The 17,708-nt window shown below is 56.3% G+C and overlaps 1 protein-coding gene and 1 long non-coding RNA gene across 5 annotated transcripts; one reads left to right on the top strand and one right to left on the bottom strand.

The window, feature by feature from the left end:
* Positions 1-5,421: 5,421 nt before the first annotated feature.
* Positions 5,422-8,478, bottom strand: LOC123379485. Its single transcript, XR_006583946.1, has 3 exons — positions 8,116-8,478; positions 7,797-7,953; positions 5,422-5,559 (listed from the first exon to the last, which is right to left on the bottom strand). It is a non-coding gene; the product is annotated as an uncharacterized LOC123379485 (long non-coding RNA).
* On the top strand, positions 5,550-15,263 carry CPLANE2 (ciliogenesis and planar polarity effector 2). Of its 4 annotated transcripts, none has more exons than XM_045035148.1 (6): positions 5,550-7,137; positions 9,084-9,222; positions 10,482-10,634; positions 11,185-11,309; positions 11,613-11,749; positions 11,982-12,662. In XM_045035148.1, the coding sequence occupies exons 2-6, from the start codon at positions 9,111-9,113 to the stop codon at positions 12,229-12,231; spliced, it is 777 nt and encodes a 258-aa protein (XP_044891083.1). In that variant the 5' UTR covers positions 5,550-7,137; positions 9,084-9,110; the 3' UTR covers positions 12,232-12,662. The 4 variants fall into 4 exon arrangements, with proteins under 4 accessions (XP_044891083.1, XP_003989653.3, XP_044891082.1 ...); XM_003989604.4 differs by lacking the exon at positions 5,550-7,137 and adding an exon at positions 8,472-8,659; XM_045035147.1 differs by lacking the exon at positions 5,550-7,137 and adding an exon at positions 8,472-8,766.
* The last annotated feature ends 2,445 nt before the right edge of the window (positions 15,264-17,708 follow it).

The following is a 17,708-nucleotide window of genomic DNA, read 5'->3' as shown; positions in this document are numbered from 1 at the left end:
TACTGAATTGGCAAGGGGTAGCATGATTGTTCTGAATTCTGTCACAGTCGCCCTGCGGACGGGTTGGACTTGTCCCTGGTGGGTCTGTCGGGCTGAACAAGGTCCGGTGGGTAGAAGCCCTAGGGAAGAGATTTCAGCATCATTGGGAAATTCCTCCCAATGGCCAGAACTGTATGTATCAGGTAGAACCAGTTTGGCACCATTGGGGGAATTCAAGCACTGCCCGGGCAGTCTATGTATGGAATGTTGTGGAGGAGGCTGTGTTTGGTGGGTAGGGTGCTAGGGGTGACTGACTGGTGGTCCTGGGGAAGGAGGCAAACACCGGTGCCTGAGGAAGGCCCCCCGTGCCCAGTCTTCAGGATACGTCAGACCTGCACAGCCTCCCAGACCACATCCTAACTCAGTCTGTCCCTGCCAAGGGCCATGCTCCTACCCCCTGATGAGCATGTTTCTGCTCCAAAGATGACCTGAACTTGACAGCAGCCTGATCAGCCCCAGGTCAGAGGGTGTGTGGGAGCATAGAAGAGAGGACATGCCAACCTGGGGAGAAACCTTAATGTGGAGACGAACAGAGAAGATCCGTGACTCTCCCAAGGCCTGACCGGAGGTGGCGACCACTGCCTTCTCAACGCAGGCCTAGCACAAGACTCCCTCGCCACTCCCCTGGGTGTCTGCAGGCCAGAGGCCTTTGCACATTTGGGTGTAAATCTCAGCACCTAGCAGGGAAGGGGCAGCTCCACACTGCCCTCTCTCCTTCCCAGGCCTTGGCCACTCTTCTCCAGCTGGCTCTGTGGGTCGGCAGGAATCACTGACTCAGACTGGGAGGCCAAGGCATCGCACAGGTCGCTACCGTCAGCCAGCTCTGCAGCCCAAGGCTTTGCCTCGCATCACCCTCATCTGGGAGCCTCTGCAAAAAGCCAGCCTTTGAGCACCCTGTTGTCCAGCGGGACAGGAGGCATCACCTCAAAATCTTGCAGGCTGGCCTGCTTGTAACGCTGCCACGGGGGACCGGACCCTTGCTTCTCTATGCCTTGCCACCGCCCCCCACAACAAGGGAGCATCCCTAGCTTAGGTCTGCCTTCTGCTCTCAGTGGCCACAACTGTCCCCACGTGCCCACAATATACCACTGACAAAAGCAGCCAAGTGCTCTTGTGGATACTTTGTGAGGTAATGATGTCACCGTTGCTGGAGGTGCTCAAGCAGAGACTGATTAACTCTCACGGGAAGGGAAGGTAGAGCTGAGGTATGCATCCGGTCAAGACTGGGGCCAAGGGACCCCTCCGTGCCCTTTGCACTCAGAAAGGACTTCCTAGAGAGGCTGCAGGACAGGGACGAGGGCCGGCTTTGAACCAGAAAAGACCTTGGTTTCAAAAGCTGGCGCTGTCACTTTGGGCTGACACAAGTCATCTCACAACTCAAGAGCTGAGAGGGCACCTGGGGGTCCCTTGGTCCCACCTGAGCCTCAGTTTTGTCACTCAAATGGCGGTGATGCTGCTAGCCTCACAGATGAGCGGCCTAGCTGGATCCAGCAGTAACTTGGTCCACGGAGTGGGTGCGCTTCCCCAAAAGACCACTTGGGGGCACCCCGTGAAAGGCTTTGTGGCCTGGGCACTGCATCAGAGGCTGACTTCAGAGGGAAACTGAATGGGCTGGAGGAGAAAAATGCCCATTTCTCCCCTCCCACTGTTGGTAGAGCCTGGGTAGGGCCCCTTCCCTGGCCTCTGCCACATGTCTGAACACCGTCCCAGGCTGCCTTCCCCCCACGCCCCCCGCCCTCTCTGCCTCAGCCTCCAGCTATGGGAAAGCCAGTGTTGTCTCCACTGGGCTGGGCTGTGGGCCCAGGCCCTGTCAGCATGCACAAAGCTGAGCCGATGTTACAAGTCAATGCCTCAGAAGCCTGGCAGAGTGTGCCATTTCCCCACCGGGGAACCTGTCTGCCCCCGCCCACTGCAGGGAAGAGAAAGAGGGCTGAGGACCAGACCTTACCAGGCAGAACCCTGGAAGGAAGAAGGAAGCTGCTGCCCACCCATCAGCAAGGCCAGGAGAGCCCGGGACTGCCCTTCGGGGTCAGTCATTCTCGGCACACCTGAGCACACACTGACCCTCGAGGCACTGGGACTCAGATGGCTGAAAAGAGGCCTGCTCCTGGAGGAGCTCACAGCCTCATCACAAACCAGGGAGGCATCACACTGGGCTGAACAAAGATGACAAATCCTGAGCTTCAGAAGCCAAAGACAGTCCAGGTGTCGTACTAAAAAGATGCAAAGGAGGCAGAGTCAGAACTGTCTGTAACCAACGTAGCCAGTCAAGGGCAGGACAGTTGTTGGGAAGCCAGAGAGCGCTAACAGATGGGTTTCTCGTTGCCCCAGCCTCACCCCCACTGAAATGAGAATAGAGCCTTTCTTGGGGGATCCCAGGCCTGGCCTCTGGCAGTCAGTAATGCAGGGTGTTGGCGGGCCTCCAGGCCTCGCCCTGGGAAGACAGACTCACTGTGGTCCAGGAAAGGTGCAGAAGGGCTGTGGGAGGTCTGGCATATCCAGAGGGGCTGGTGTTTGGGGCTGAGGACAGTACAGAGTGGCCCATATGGATCTGTTGACCAGAGGTCATCCCCTCAGATGTAGCAGGGACAGCAGCTTATGAGCAGAATCTACAGCGGGAGGAGAGGCCTGCACAGCTGGGGCCATGGCGGACTGATGGCAGAGAGTTCTCCCAGTAGCAGAGGCCCACAAAGGTCCAGGACAGAGGACACCCAAGGAGTGGGTGCCCTCCACAGACATGCTTCCCTGGCATTTGGGCAACACCTCCTACACACTGAACATGAGCCCCAGGGCCGGCGGAGGGGGAGATGAAAAGAAATAACCTCGAGGAGATTGAGTTTAAACAGTAGAGAATGAGAAATCCATTGAATGTAAGTTTACCAGGAAATTATTGGATTAAAATGTCGGCAGACAGACTAAATCAAGCCAGGAAACAAAGCTCTGTTTCTTAACCATCTGAGTCTGCCAAGGTAAAAGCTTGTACTTGCTCCAGTAGAAGGAGAGAAATCAGATAAGGTGCTAGGGAACCCCAAGACCCAGGGGTGAGAGGGGCTGTGGCCAGTGCCAGAGGAAGAAAGGAGAAGGGTATTCCCGCAGATGGAAGAGCCTTTGCAAAGAAATCCGAGTATGACCAGCCCTTCCGGAATCTTGAGAAGGTCAGTGTGAGACTGGAGTACACGGGGCAGAACTGGAAAATGAATTGGAGATGGGGACGAGAGGCAGGGGGGGAGTGGGATCTGGGCCCAGGCAGTGGCAACCAAGAGAGGACAGGATGTTAAATGTGTAGGGAGAGGACGCAGCGCCTGGTGGCTGCCTGGATCAAGGGGGGAGGAGGCCAGCACTCACCCCTGCATGGAGCAAGTGCGGAATGCCACTGTGTGCCAGGCACTGGCCCTCCCCGTGGAGGTGGTATTTCAGTGGGGGGTGAGGGAGAAGGGGCAAACGTGGAAAGAGCTAAGCAGGACCATTCCAGATGAGTATCCCGAGGAAAATTAAAGTGGGATGTGACAGAGTGTGATGGGCCTGGGCTCATCAGAGAAGGCCTTTCTGAGGAGGAGACGTTTCAGCTGAGACCTGAATGTAAGAGCAACCATTCGGAGAAAACAGCAGGAACAAAGGCCCAGAGGCAGGCATGAACTCAACAAGTTCAGGGGGCAGAGGAAACGCCGGAGTGCCTGGGGCATGTGAGTGAAGGCAGAGGGTGCCAGTGAACCTCGTAGGCCATGGGGAGGGAGGGGTGGACAAGACTCCAGGTGCAGTGGGAGGCCGTTAGAGGGTTTTAAGCAGGGAAGTGACACATGAGGCTGTCCGGGTCAAGGACACCCACCTTGCTGCCAAGCACAGGCCTGGCACATTCCAGGCTCAAAAAAACCTCCCTGGGGATGATTTGGCAGCTCCAGTCCCAAACCCTATATTTAAATGGAATCTGGACATTTTTAATCTACCCTCCCGCCCTGCTTATAAGTGCAATTCCCTGGTTATTGGATTATTGTCCCCAGCGGAGTGTGGAATGCACAAGGACAGGGTCTGTATCTCCTTTACAGTCGTCTTTCCAGTGTCTGGCCTGGCACGGGGAGTGCTCATACGTATTTGACAAGTACATGTCTTCACCCACTCGTGCCTGTAATGTTTGCCGGGCTTCCTAACTGGTGGCTTCTTCCAGACACCCTCTTCAGGCCATTCCCCAAGCTGCAGCCACAGCCAGTCAGCCAACACGTTTGTATTGAGTTTTTACTATATGTCCAACATATTCTAGCTAGTAGGGGTTATTATGGGCTTAATTGTGTCCCTCTGCCCCCCTCCCTTCTCATATTGAAGTTCTAACCCGCAGAACCTCAGAATGTAATCATATTTGGAGATAAGGTCTTTACTGAGGTGATTAAGTTAAAATGAGGCCATTCAGGTGGGTCCTTAGCCAGTGTGACTCGTGTCCTTATTAAGAACAGCAAATTTGTACTCGGATTTGTACGGAGGGAAAGTGATGTGAAGACGTGAGGAGAAGATGGTCACCCACAAGCCAAAGAGAGAGGCCTGGAGCAGATCCTTCTCTCCTGCCCCTCAGAAGGAACCAGCCCTACCAACTCCTTGATGTATTTCTTTAAAAAAAAAAATTTTTTTTTAATGCTTATTTACTTTTGAGAGATAGAGCATGAGCAGGGGAGGGGCAGAGAGAGACAGACAGACAGAATCTGAAGCAGGCTCCGGGCCCTGAACTGTCAGCACAGAGCCTGATGCAGGGCTCAAACTTGTGAACCGTGAGATCATGAGCGGAGTTGAAGTCGGACCCTTAACCGACTGAGCCACCCAGGTGACCCATTGATATATAACTTCTAACCTCCGGAACTGAGAAAACACATTTGTGTTGTTTAAGCCACCCAGTCTGTGGTACTTTGTTACTGTAGGTGTAGGAAACCGATACAGGGGTATAACAGAATGAAAAGACGAGGCCCCTAGCCTCATGGAGCTTATGTTCTAGGTGAGAGAGACAATAAATTTAAAATTTCAGAATCAAGGGGCGCCTGGCTGGTTCAGTTGGTAGAGCACGCGACTCTTTTTTTTTTTTCAACGTTTATTTATTTTTGGGACAGAGAGAGACAGAGCATGAACGGGGGAGGGGCAGAGAGAGAGGGAGACACAGAATCGGAAACAGGCTCCAGGATCCGAGCCATCAGCCCAGAGCCTGACGCGGGGCTCGAACTCCCGGACCGCGAGATCGTGACCTGGCTGAAGTCGGACGCTTAACCGACTGCGCCACCCAGGCGCCCCTGAGCACGTGACTCTTGATCTTGGGGTTGTAAGTTCAAGTCCCATGTTGGGTGCAGAGATTACTTAAAAATCTTTTAAAAAATAAAATTTCAGAATCAAGAACAGGAGGGCGTGAAGGAGTGAGTCTCGGAGGGTAAGGGCGAATCCTTGAGCGGAGGAGGAGGAAGGCCTCTGTGCAGGTGAAGCAGCCATCCACGGGAGGTTGTGGGAGTGATGCATGGAGGTCTGGGTGCTGGACACTGGAGGGCAGAGGTCCTGTGTGGGAACAAAAGGCCGGGCTCGCTGGAGGGCATTGGGCAAGGGGAAAAGTGCGACCATTGAAATGAAAGCAAGAGGTGGTCAGATGGCCACAGATGGCCTTGACGGCATGGAATTTGGATTTTATTCCGAGTGCAGTGAAAACCATTGGAAAACTATAAGCATGGGTGTGGCATTGCTGGATTTACTTTGCCTAAAGACGACTCTGGTGCCTCTGTGGCATTCCAGAAGGCAAGCAGGGAAACCTACAGGAAACAGCTGCAGTGTCCAGGCAAGAGAAGAGACGGACACCCATATCTGACTGTCCCTCCTTCACTCATCCTCCTGGGCATCCCACCCACCCCTGCCCCTGAGGGCCTCAGGCCTGTGTGTCTGCCCATCCAGGCCTTATGGTGCCCTGTCCAGAAGGTGCTCAATCAATTTGGGAGATGGGGGGAGACCAAACCATGAACAAATGAGTAGATGAATCAGAAAGTTTTACACCATATGGGCCTTTAGATAGATGGTCCACCTGCTTCACCTTAGGCCTTGAGAGGAGAAACATTTTGCTTTAGAGGGACACTCAGTTTAATGGTCAGAGGGGGCACAGGACAGCAGAACTCACTAGACCAAAATGGTCCACAAGCATCCTCTGAAATGAAATTCTGACCACCTCACTCCCAGGCTCTAACCATTGACTGGCTCTCTCACCAGCAGTGACGTCTAAGTGAGGTCTGTGGACCCTGCCATGGACTGAATGGTGTGTGACTCCCCTCACCCCCGGTCAAAATCCATATGCTAAGTCCTAACCCCCAATGTGACTTACTTGGAGACAGGGCCTTTAAGGAGGTAATAAAGGTTAAATGAGGTAATAGGAGCAAGGCCCTAATCCAATAATACTGGTGTCCTTATAAAAGGAAAAGACATCAAGGGTATGTGTGCCCAGAGATGAGACCTTGTAGGACACACTGAGAAGGCGGCTGCCTGCAGGCCGGGAAGAAAGGCCACACCAGAAACCAACCCCGTTGGCAACTTGATTTTGGACTTCCAGCTTCCAAACTGCGAGAAAATAGATTTCTGCTGTTTAAGCCGCCTAGTCTGTGGTAGTCTCTTACGGCAGCCGCAGAGGACTGATACAGAACCCAACTTCTGAACTGCCCCGTGTTCACATGCAAGCTTACAGACCCATCTGGCCCCCCAAAGCAGAGTCTCTGGAGGATGGACCCCAAGAACCCATGTTTTGAACAGGCTCCTGATGCTCCCCAAGTGTCCTCTCCATGAGCTCCTGAGGGCGGTGAAGGCCGATTCCCCCCAAAACCTCTGGCCCCTAGATCCTCTGATCACCGGCCTCCCCCTCTGTCCAAGAGGACTTCACATCTGGCCTCCAGGATAACTGGCAAGCTCATCCTGCCAAACTGCTTCATTTCCTCACACTCCCCGAGCCCTCCAAGCCCTCCAAGAACCAAGACAGGGCACGGCTAACGATGAAGTGCAGACACTCAGAGATAAGTCAGATCTGAGCCCTGCCATGGAGGCACTTCAGGTCCACGGAGAGAGGGCGCTCCACACAGCGTGACCAATCCTGAGTCTGGGCAGGTGCGGTAAGAACAGCAGGAAAGGGGGCTGAGCAACCTGGGACTGTGGGCAGGGGTTTCAAGCTGCAGAATCCCGGAGGAATCAGTGCTCATTTGTTATGTTTCTGCCTAGCTGCAGTGGAAGCACCTGACAGCAAGCACCCTGTCTTATATGGCCGCGACCCCTCTACTCTCTCGGACATAATGGACCTCGATGCTTTGTGGGTTGATGGCCCTCTGGCTGCTGTCGGCATGACTAAGAAGGGCCCTCCTAGTGGCTGGGGACAAAGCTTAAAAAAACACGAGACCCAGTCTGGCAGAACAGATGTTCAGAGTCCAGGAATCCTGGGTTCTGAGTCTAATTTTGCCACTGGCCAGCCGTGTGATGTGACCCCAGAGAATCATGTTGTCTGAGTTTCCTCACCTGTAAAAGAAAAGAGAGATGATAATATTTCCCATACAGGTTTGTTTATAGAATTAAACAAAGTTAACCTCTGTAAAGCCCCCGCTGTCTGGCACCGAGTTGGCCTTCAATAAAGGTTAACTTACAGATTATTCCTTACAAAGCAGTGATTTGTCCTACTTGACAAATTTGTCCTACTTGAAGGACAAATCTTCGTGCTACTTGCACGAAGATACGGGTAAAAATTAAGTGTTATCTATTACACAGCAAGGACCCACCTGCATCCTGTCCAACTAACAGGCATTTACTGAGCACCCCCACCTTCTGGTAACAGGTCGGTGCCCGTTGTTGGAAGGGTGGAGGGGGGCTCATGGCCTCAGTGCTGAAATGTCAGCTGCAGAAGGGTAGTACTTCTTGTCTTTCCATTGCCAGTGCCTAGAACGGGCAGAACACATAATAGGTGCTCAGTAATTATTTGTTGAATGGATGGGATGAATCAATAAATGAATGGCCGGTAGATTCCTGTGGCCCTCTGACTCATTTTTAAGACTTTGAGCAAGTCCCTTAACCTCTCTGAGCTGCTGTTTCCCCACTTACGAAGCCATAGGTGTTTTAATTCATCTCTAGGTCCTGCCGAGCAGAATTAATAGAGCGATAACAATAATAATAAGCAACACTAACTAAACTTATTGAGCACTGCTATGGGCTGAGCACTGTTATAAAAAAAAAAAAAAAACCTAGGAGGTAATAGTATTTTATAGAAGAAGGAACTGAGTCACTGAGACAGAGAAGGCTCCTGGAGGAGGGGGATTTGATTTGGGAGGAGTTTGGGGAGGAAAGCCTGGGAATCGGACTGAGCAATAGCAAGGACCCACGGCCCCGGAGGGTTAGGCCCCGTCCGAGGTGCCCCCGCGTGGTGGTAGCGGCAGACAAGAGAGGGGCCAGTCCCGCCCCCGGCGTCTCCTTGACAACAGCCTCCGCACATGCGCCTCAAGCTCCGACGCCGAGGCAGGCTGAGCGCTCCGAAGCCAGACGCAGGCCGGGCGGAAGCAACCCGGGCGGACTGGGCGGCGGGAGCGCGGGTGGGCTTTTAAAGGGACCAGCTCCGCCTGAGCCCGTTCGCCGACGGGGACTTCTGATGGTGAGGGCTGGGTGGCCCCAGGAGTTGGGATCGAGGAGGCAGAGGAGAAACAGGGCTGTGTAAAAACCCTCGCTCCTGCCCCGAGATGACAAGGGAGAGGGGGTTGTGTAAGTGTCCCCCCCCCCCGGGGCAATAATGCGATGGCTGTCCAGGGGGCAGTATGGGGACGAAGGGACTATGGAATTGCACCGTCTGGGTAATAAGAGGGAGACGGGGAGTGTGTAACCCCCCAGGACTATGAAAGGAAACTCGGACTCCAAAAGCGCTAATGGGGATAATAACGGTGAGGTGCAGTAAATGACGCCCGCACCCCCCACCCCCACCCCAAGGAGGGAGCTGAGGTTCTGAGGAAGAGTCAGAGAGCAGGTTGAGAGGGATCGCAGGTCCAGCTCAGGACATTTACCCTCTCCCCTCCCCTACTCAGCATTCTACCCCGTCGCGGTGCCAGGCCATGGCCAGACCACCTGCCCCGGGCTCGGTGATTGTCCCAGACTGGCACGAGAGCGCCGAGGGCAAGGAGTATTTAGCCTGCATCCTGCGCAAGAACCGCAGACGGGTGTTCGGTAAGTGCCTGCCCCCAAGCCTGTCACTCCCCTGGAAGAACAGTGTCACCTGTTGGGAGGGGTGGGGAAGGTGGCAAAGCGGTAGGGCAGTGAGGGCCTGCTTTACTACACTCCTCAACCTTGGAGACCCCTGGAAGCCCTATCCCTGGGGCCCCCGAATCTCCTTAGAGCGAATTCCACCATCAGAGCCAGGAGCATGGAAACAGCCCCAACCCTGCCAAGAACACTGTCACCAGAGAGGCTGTTGATTGAGTTCTTACCTCTGTGCCAGGCCCTCTGCTGGGCATGTTGCACAACAGACTCCCGCCTGCCCTCAACAGCACACCTTACAGACTTGTCCGAGACCCAGCCTGGTAAGTAGAGGCAAGCCTTTTCCATATCCTACAGTCTCAAAGACTAGACATTCACATCTCCCAGGATGAAGCCACCTCACCCAGCGTTGCACTGACAGGTCAGCAGAGGGGCCTGGCATCTGCTGTGAGAGCTCAGCTCTGGCCAGAAGAAACAAAGCGCCAGGAGGTTTAAGGCCATAGAATGACAGGGCAACCCACAGCTGAGGACTTTCAGATGCTAAGCCTATGCATGTATCATAACTCAGACTTTTTTTTTTTTTGCAAATTAAAAGCATTCATAAAGATCTCAGTGTATTGATTCTAACAAGTTTATTTATAGTAACTGAGAATATTTTTGCTGATATTTCTCCATTGAGGAAAGAATTATGAAGAACCTTGCCTTTACATGTGGGAAATCTAGAACAGGTGATAATAGTATCAATAAAAACAATCTCATGCGTCAAACTTTATTTATTTATTTTTTTGTAATGTTCACTTATTATTTTGAGAGACAGAGCGCCAGCAGGGGAGGGGCAGAGAGAGAGGGAGACGCAGAATCCGAAGCAGGCTCCAGGCTCTGAGCTGCCAGCACAGAGCCCAGTGCGGGGCTCGAACTCCCAAACCGTGAGATCACCACCTGCGCCGAAAGTGGGCCGCTTAACTGATTGAGCCACCCAGGTGCCCCTCGTGCATCAAACTTTAAAGAAAAGTAATTCGGTATTATTTGGAATGGGCCTTGGTGCACCTAACAGAGCACAGGTGTTTGTAACAGAGCTCATCCAGGGACCCTGCCTGTGTCCCAGGCCTCCGTACCGAGTATAGAGAACCATGGATAGCTGGCACCAGAAAGTCCTTAGAGCTGATGGGTCTGATGGGGCAAAGCGCAGGTTGACCTCTTGACCCCACCTGGCTCCCTTCTTGTCCCAGGGCTGCTGGAACGACCAGTGCTGCCCCCGCCCGTGGCCATTGACACAGCCAGCTACAAGATCTTCGTGTCTGGAAAGAGCGGCGGGGGCAAGACAGCACTGGTGGCCAAGCTGGCTGGCCTAGAGGTACCCGTGGTACACCATGAGACCGCTGGTGAGTGCATCCCGGGAGGCCTTCCCTGGGGTGGAGGAAAGACTGGCCCTTGACCCATCGTTTACTCCGCAACCTTGGAAAGGCGTTTCACTGGCTCCTCTATTCGTCAGAGATGATAGTTCCAACCCCAGTGTATTGTGGGATCGGTACTAGAGATCGTGTTGGTAACATGCCTCGCGCCGAGCTGGCACGAGATGGGCGCTCAGGGAACACCGATCTTCTCTTCCGGTTTCCTTCCGTTGGATGCTGATTGACCAGCAGGTTGCAACTGGATCCTCCAGTATCCAGTACGTCTGGGTCCCCTCGTACGTACGAGTGGAACTGCTTTGTCATGGCTGGGGCTGGGGCTGCATCTCTCTGGCAGGCTGGAGACCCTTCGAGAGCAGTTTGGTTTCCCCCCATCAGCCTGAGAATTTTCCCGGGTCAGCAACTATGCTTTCCGCACCAGGCTGGTGGACCCACCGGGGACGTATCTTCTTCCTATCTCTTCCTGGCCCCTGGCCCCTCTCCACTCCGCCTCTCCCGCGCTGAATAGCTGACCCTCCCCCAGGCATCCAGACCACGGTGGTATTTTGGCCAGCCAAACTGCAGGCCAGTGAGCGTGTTGTCATGTTCCGCTTTGAGTTCTGGGACTGCGGGGAGTCTGCACTCAAAAAGTTCGACCACATGCTGCCGGTGAGCAGACAGGTGGGCCTGGGAGGGGCCGGGAGGAGCTGGTTGTCTGAGGTGGGCTTCTGAGTACCTGCCCGGTCTGCAGGAGGCAGAATTGGGCGTGGCCTGGGGGGTGCTGCCCCGGGTGGGAGAAGGCTGAGCTGGCCGTGGGGACCGGGTCTCAGCCCCAGCTCTGTCCTGGGCCAGCCAGTCCCTGCTCTGGGCCTGTGGAAGGAGGGGATCTGCTGAGACTTCTCAGGGCCCTGAGGCTGATCAGAGGTTCTGGCCCCCTGGTTACAAGCCTCACATCGGCTTCTCCCTCCCCAGGCTTGCAAGGAGAAGACAGATGCTTTCCTCTTCCTCTTCTCCTTCACCGACCGTGCCTCCTTTGAAGACCTCCCTGGACAGCTGGCCCGAGTAGCAGGCGACACCCCTGGTGTTGTCAGGATGGTCATCGGCTCCAAGTATCCTTTGGGTGGCCCCTAGGACAGTCTGAGGCCACACCTGGCAAGGCACAGAGCAAGGGGATCAGGGACTCTGCCTCTGCCTAGCTGTGGGCTCTATGCCCATGGACAGTATCTAAAAGGCTGCAGCAGCCCCCCCCCTGCCCCCACCGAATGGGGCTCCGGGGCTAAGGCTGGGTGCGATGAGGTGGTAAGCAGAGACACCCGGCCAGGCTCCTTGACCCTCCTCCAGATTTGACCAGTACATGCACACTGATGTGCCTGAGCGTGACCTCACGGCCTTCCGGCAGGCCTGGGAACTGCCCCTCTTGCGGGTGAAGAGTGTGCCGGGGCGGCGGCTGGCAGATGGGCGCACACTGGATGGGTGGGCTGGGCTGGCTGACGTTGCCCACGTGCTCAACGGCCTGGCGGAACAGCTGTGGCACCAGGACCAGGTGGCAGCTGGCCTGCTCCCCGACACCTCAGAGAACTCCCCCAGCTGATCTCTACTCCCAACCGGGACCCAAGGCAGAGGGCAGGACCAGGTCCTAAGGCTGAGGCAGGAACGTTGACCTCATCCTGAGGACTGGCCAGAGGGGCCTGTAAGGAGGACGAGGAGGCACCTTCCTTGTAGAAATCACAGCAGTGAGGTGGGGACACGAGGCTCTGTGCGTCAGTGGCCTAAGGGCATCCAGGGGCCCCCTGGCCTTCTCCCTCCGCCTTGGAGGGTCTGGGCTCTGGAAACTGAGGAAGTATAGGGGCAGAGCCTTAGGGCTCAAGCTTCTCCCGCACCCCCCACCTGCTGTCCTCCCAGAAAGGGCGACTGGAAAGGGGGGCATCCCAGCCAGGCCCTGGACCCCAAGTGACTTCAATCAAGAGCCTGTATTCCTTGGGGCAACACCATCTGCTGTATCGGATAAACCCTGAAATCTCAGTGGCTTTACTCTATAGAAGTGTTTTCCTTGCTCAGCCTCACTTCAGCTGGAAGTGAAGGGATCTGGGGGCTCTGCTGAATGAACCCTGACTCTGAGGTCTCTAACACATGGCTTCCCGGTTTGCCCTGGGGCATCAGCATCCAGTCAGCAGAGGGGGAGTGACTGCTAGTGGAGGGTCACCTAGGAGGTTTCCCGGGACCTGGCCTCTGGGGGTGTGCCTTCTGCCCACCTTCCATTGGCCAGCACCCAGTCACATGGTTACATGGAGCTGCAGGGCAGGCTGGGAAATGTAGTCCACCTTCATGTTCAGGGGGGTGAGCCCTCCGTGCAGTACCTTTCTTGAAAATGAAGGTGTCAGGCTAGGCTTGGGAAGCAGGGCCCCGCCAGCCTGGGGTATCAGAAAGCTCACTGGGCAGGGCCAGGGACTGGACCAGGTGGGGTCAGGGAGTGAGGTGCCCTGTTTGGCAGCTCTGCCCTGTGGGAAGCCAGCAAGTGCAGGAGCGGGAAAGTGAGGCAATGTGCCCATTCTTGTGTCTCACCCCTGCCCCATCCACCAGAGACACTGGTGAATGCAGGCTAAAGTATGGGGGGGAGGGGGCGGTGCTGATGCAGAGGGCCTTTATACTTTCGGACACCCCCTGATGGTACCCTAGTTGGAACCCTGGGTTGAGGCCTGGCCTGAGTCTGAGCCAGCTGGAAGGACCTGGGGGCCCAGATACGTGACCCCCAAAGCCAGCGGACCCTTGGAGCCGCCTCTTGAGAGGGGAGCCCTGGCAGCTTTGTATACCACATCCTCACAGGCATGATCACATGCTCACACATACCAGCCCGTGGCCTAAAACACCGCCCTCCACCCATGTGCACACCCCCCCTGCTGGCACACGCAGGACGTTCATACATAACCCACTCGGGCTCACCCTCCTGGGCACACTGACCACCTGCCTGGTGGCATTTACCATGTCTGCTACCCTGGGCACCACCCACAGGTTCGTCGGTCACCCCTTCCAGGGCCTAAAGGACCAGCGCTGGTTCATACCCCAGAGAAAGAACGTCCCTGTGCGGGACCCTAAGCCTCATGGTGGCACAGCCGGTGGGCTGGCTCCCGCTCCTGAGCTCCTGAGCCATAGACCTGTCCCCTGCGGGCTTCAGCCCTGCTTCCGGGCAGCCGGCTCAGCCCATTCTTTTCCGTTCTTAGCTCCAGTAGACCGTACCCGGGAGGCAACAGCAAAGCTTGGGAGTGGGACCCAGTGAAGGTCACCTCTGGGCCTGAATGTGATGCTCTAGCTACAGGTAGGTGCCTGTGTTGTGAGAACCAGCCAGTTATCTCTGGGCTTGAAACTCCCCCAGAAAGGAAGCTACTGCATCCTTCTTGGGTCCCCGCTCTGTACCCGCAGGCCAGCTTTCTCCTGGTTAGCCCTGCCCCAATCAGAGAATCACCCTGGCACCCACCTTCCCCCCAAACCAAGGAGGTGAACAGTTCTCTGCTGTTTTCCTGCGTAAGGACAAGGTAGGGAGGCCAGGGGGACTGGGACCGGGAGCCCGGCCACCTGCCCTCCCAGCACCACTTTCTGTGCCCCTGCGAGCCCTGCCGCCGTGTCCCTTCAGCACTTAGCAGACTGCTTATCCGGGGGGCCTCCTCCGTGGCAGTGCAGAGCTGGGAGCCATTATCAAAATAGCAGGTGACTGCACTTACAGTGTGTTCCCTGGGCAGGGCCACGTGGAAAGGGAGTGAGAAGAGCGTGCGGACACACGCGTGTGGTTTCGAGCCAGCTTCACGGCCCTCCCACCTGGTTTGAAGCTCTGCTCTGGCCATCTTGAAACTCTGGACACCGCACAGTCTGTAGCGGGTCCTGGGTGTGTTATCCAGGGAGAGGGTCTGGGCTCCAGATAAAGCTCCTCTCTCAGGGTTTGGAGGGAGGGGCCACTCCGGGGAAGTGTCACAAGGCCATCTTTTCTCCCTCCTTTGGTGCCCCAAATTCCACCGTTAGGTTAAGCCTCACAGCAGTTCAGGGCAAGTATCTCTCCACCTGAGAGAGGCCCTGAGGCTCCCTGGAAGGAAGGGGTAGTGATGATGCTCCAGACTGGGTCAGGGGTGGGCCCTGACTTTGGGAAAAGGTCCTGGAGTGCCCTGGAGCCACTGAACTTTGGGGCTCTGGAGGGAAGCCGCTGGGAGCCATCATCTTTTCCTGAGGCGAGGGTGGGGGTTAGCTCTGCTGTGGCCTGGCCCCACTGCTGTTCCCAGAGTCAGGATCTATCAGCTGCTTCTTCCTTCCCCAAACAGGCTCTCAACAGAGCCTACAGATGGGGAGTGCCATGGTCTGAATGTGTCCCCCCAAAATTTATACTTTGAAATCCCAATCCTTAATGTGATGGTATTTTAGGGACCTTTGGGAGGTCAAGAGGGCAGAGCCTCACGCATGGGATTTGTGCTCTTAAGCAAGAGACCCCACAGAGCTCTGTAGCCCCTTCCACCCAATGAAGACACAGAAAGTGCAGACTATAAACCAGGAAGAGGGTCCTCGAGGACCCTGCTGGAGCCTTGATCTTGGACTTCCCACTTTCGGAGCTGTGGGAAATAAATTTCTGTTGTTTATAAGCCACCCGGTCTGTGGTATTTTGTTATAGCGGCCCGAACAGACTAAGACAGAGAAGCTGAGGTCCAGAGAGGGACAAGCATTTGCCCAAGGTTGCAGAGCCACGAAGCAGCCCTGATGCTCTCAGCCCTCAGCACTCTCCTCCCTTGGACCATCCCTCCCCCTCATCCCCTAATGCAGTCTTCAGGATTCAGCCCCTCACAGGCCCTCTCCCGGTCCTCCCAATTTTTCCAACTGTGAAGCCTGGGGCTGCCTGTAGGAGGGGAAATGCAGTGCTGGCCCCTCCCTCTCCCTCCCTTTTCCTCCCCGCACCCCACCCCGCCCCTAAAGCTTCCCAGGTCCCGCTGAGCTGAACTGTTAAGTGAGTTCTTCTTCGCTGCCAGCCTAGGCTGGCTGGCCTCTTGGGGAGCAGGGAGGACCCCAGGTGAGGAAGCTGGCCCCAGGATAGGAAGGGGCTGCAGGAATCCCCCCTCCCTGCAAAGGCTGCTGGGTGGGCCTCCGGGGCCCTGGCTGAGTCCAGATTCCGGTTGGGGCTTTCTGGTCTTGCCCTGGATCTCCTTACTCCCTAGCCAGCCTGGTGCCAGCTGTGATGCCCCTGTGCCAGGCACAGGCTTGGGGGTGGGGGGGGGGGGAAGTGCCCAGATGGAGGCAGGGGGCTCAGAGGCTAGGACAGGTTGGGGCCAGACCCCCAGAGGGCCAACCAGGAGATGGGAAGTGAAGCTGGGAAGTGGTGAAGGTTCTTCCCTCCCTGTGACCTCAGACCCAGAGGCTGGGGCAGTGGGGATGGAGGAAGCTGGTGTTCAACTCTATTCTAGAAAGTTGGGGTGGATTCTGGGAGCAAAGAGGACTGACTGAGGCTGGGGGTGGAGAGGGGGTCCAGAAGGAAGGTGAGGGAGAATTGGGGCCTTGGGCCATTCACTTCAATTCCCATGCATTCATTTATCTGTAAAATGAAGAGGACAGTAGCACGCATTTCTCTGGATTGTAGCTAAATGTGTGGGAAATGTTTAGTGCTGTGCCAGGCACCAAGTTAAGGGCACAATAAATGGTGGTTGTTCTCTTCGTCGTTGTTCTTATGGTAGTGGTGGCGGTTGGGCTGGAGAGGAGGGAGACCGGTCGACTGCGCCAGGGCGGTTGGATGCACACTGTGCCAGGGGTGGGCGGGCCGAGCGGCAGCCCCGACGGAGAATGGAGAAGCTCCTGGCACCAGTAACCGCTTCCGGTCCTCTCGCCCTCCCTCCCGTCCTGTTGTGCCCAGGACGGTGATGGCACCGTGGACGAGGAGGACCCCAACGACGACCGTCTCTGCGCGTCCTGCGTCAACATTTGTGCCTCCGACTCCGGGGGCAACCTTTCCCGCGGCGGGAAAACCGAAATCGGTGAGACACGTCCCCCGAGGCCCGAGCAGCCAACCCACAATCGCGCTCTTAAACCCCCTCTTCCCTCGGCCGAGCAATCCCGTGGCATCTCTCGTCCATTTCTTGCAATGGGCAGTTCCGCCTTGGAGCTAAACCCAATCCTTCTTGCGGCAGCACAAATTATTTCCTTTAATTCCGGCTTCGCTGGGACTGATAGGCCCAGGAGGCAAGTGAGGCAGACAGTTCCCAACTGCCCTCCCACCCCGCGGGCTGGAGGTCACAGCAGCTGCGATTCCCCAGTGGCCCTGACACTGTAAGTGCTAGCGGAACCTGCGCGCGGCGGGAACGGGCAGCGCGGGCTCTGTCCCCGAGGCTGAGCGCGGGCTCCACTAATACGCTCTTCGACCTGCGTAAGCGACTTCAGCATCTCATCTGTAAAATTGGCTTTACCGTGGTGTCAGCCACCCCCCCCCCCGACCCCCAACCCAGAGGGTCTGTGATGTTGAAGCGGGAGAAGTGTGTCCAGCGCCCAGCCCAGGGCCTGGAGATGCCCAATACACGAGAAACAGCAGCCACGACTCTAGGACGCCGGCCTGCTCAGCGTCATCCACGTTTATACACGGAGGTGCTAGTTCCCTCCTCGTTTGAATTTCAAACGAGAAAACGCGTCCGTCAAGGCGCTTTTGCAGGTCAAGGCGCTTTTGCAGGCCGGAAAGGACCCTGGCACAGAACGGGATCTGCCACCTCCCAGCCAGGGTCGCAAGGGAAGGGGCCCGGGGCTCTGGCCCGCCGTGCACTTCGCCAAGCTGAGCGCGCTCTGGGAGCTGCTCCTGTTCCACGCGGAGGAAATAGAGGAGTGGGGAGGGGTCGGCCGGGTCGCCGGGTTTTGCCAGGCGCGCGTCACCCTGCTCTCCTCCTCCCCCAGGCCCGACACACCCTGGATTCGGACCGCTCTGCGGGGCCGCCGCGGCGCCTGCGCCTGAGCAACTCTCTGCAGCAACACTTGGCCAAGCGGCCGCGGGACTTCTGCAGGAGCCCAGACCGCAGCTCCTCGCAAGCCGGGAGAGGCGGGGCGGGGCGGGGCGGGGCCTTC

The sequence above is a fragment of the Felis catus genome, chromosome C1 (assembly GCF_018350175.1).
Source record: "Felis catus isolate Fca126 chromosome C1, F.catus_Fca126_mat1.0, whole genome shotgun sequence".
Lineage (NCBI taxonomy): Eukaryota > Metazoa > Chordata > Mammalia > Carnivora > Felidae > Felis > Felis catus.
This window is presented reverse-complemented; position numbering and strand designations above follow the sequence as displayed.

Excerpts from the sequence above, each read along its gene's own strand:
- CPLANE2 (XM_045035146.1), top strand. Across the intron at positions 9,223-10,481 it reads GAACCGCAGACGGGTGTTCG|GGCTGCTGGAACGACCAGTG; the intron begins GTAAGTGCCTGC and ends TTCTTGTCCCAG. Across the intron at positions 10,635-11,184 it reads GGTACACCATGAGACCGCTG|GCATCCAGACCACGGTGGTA; the intron begins GTGAGTGCATCC and ends ACCCTCCCCCAG.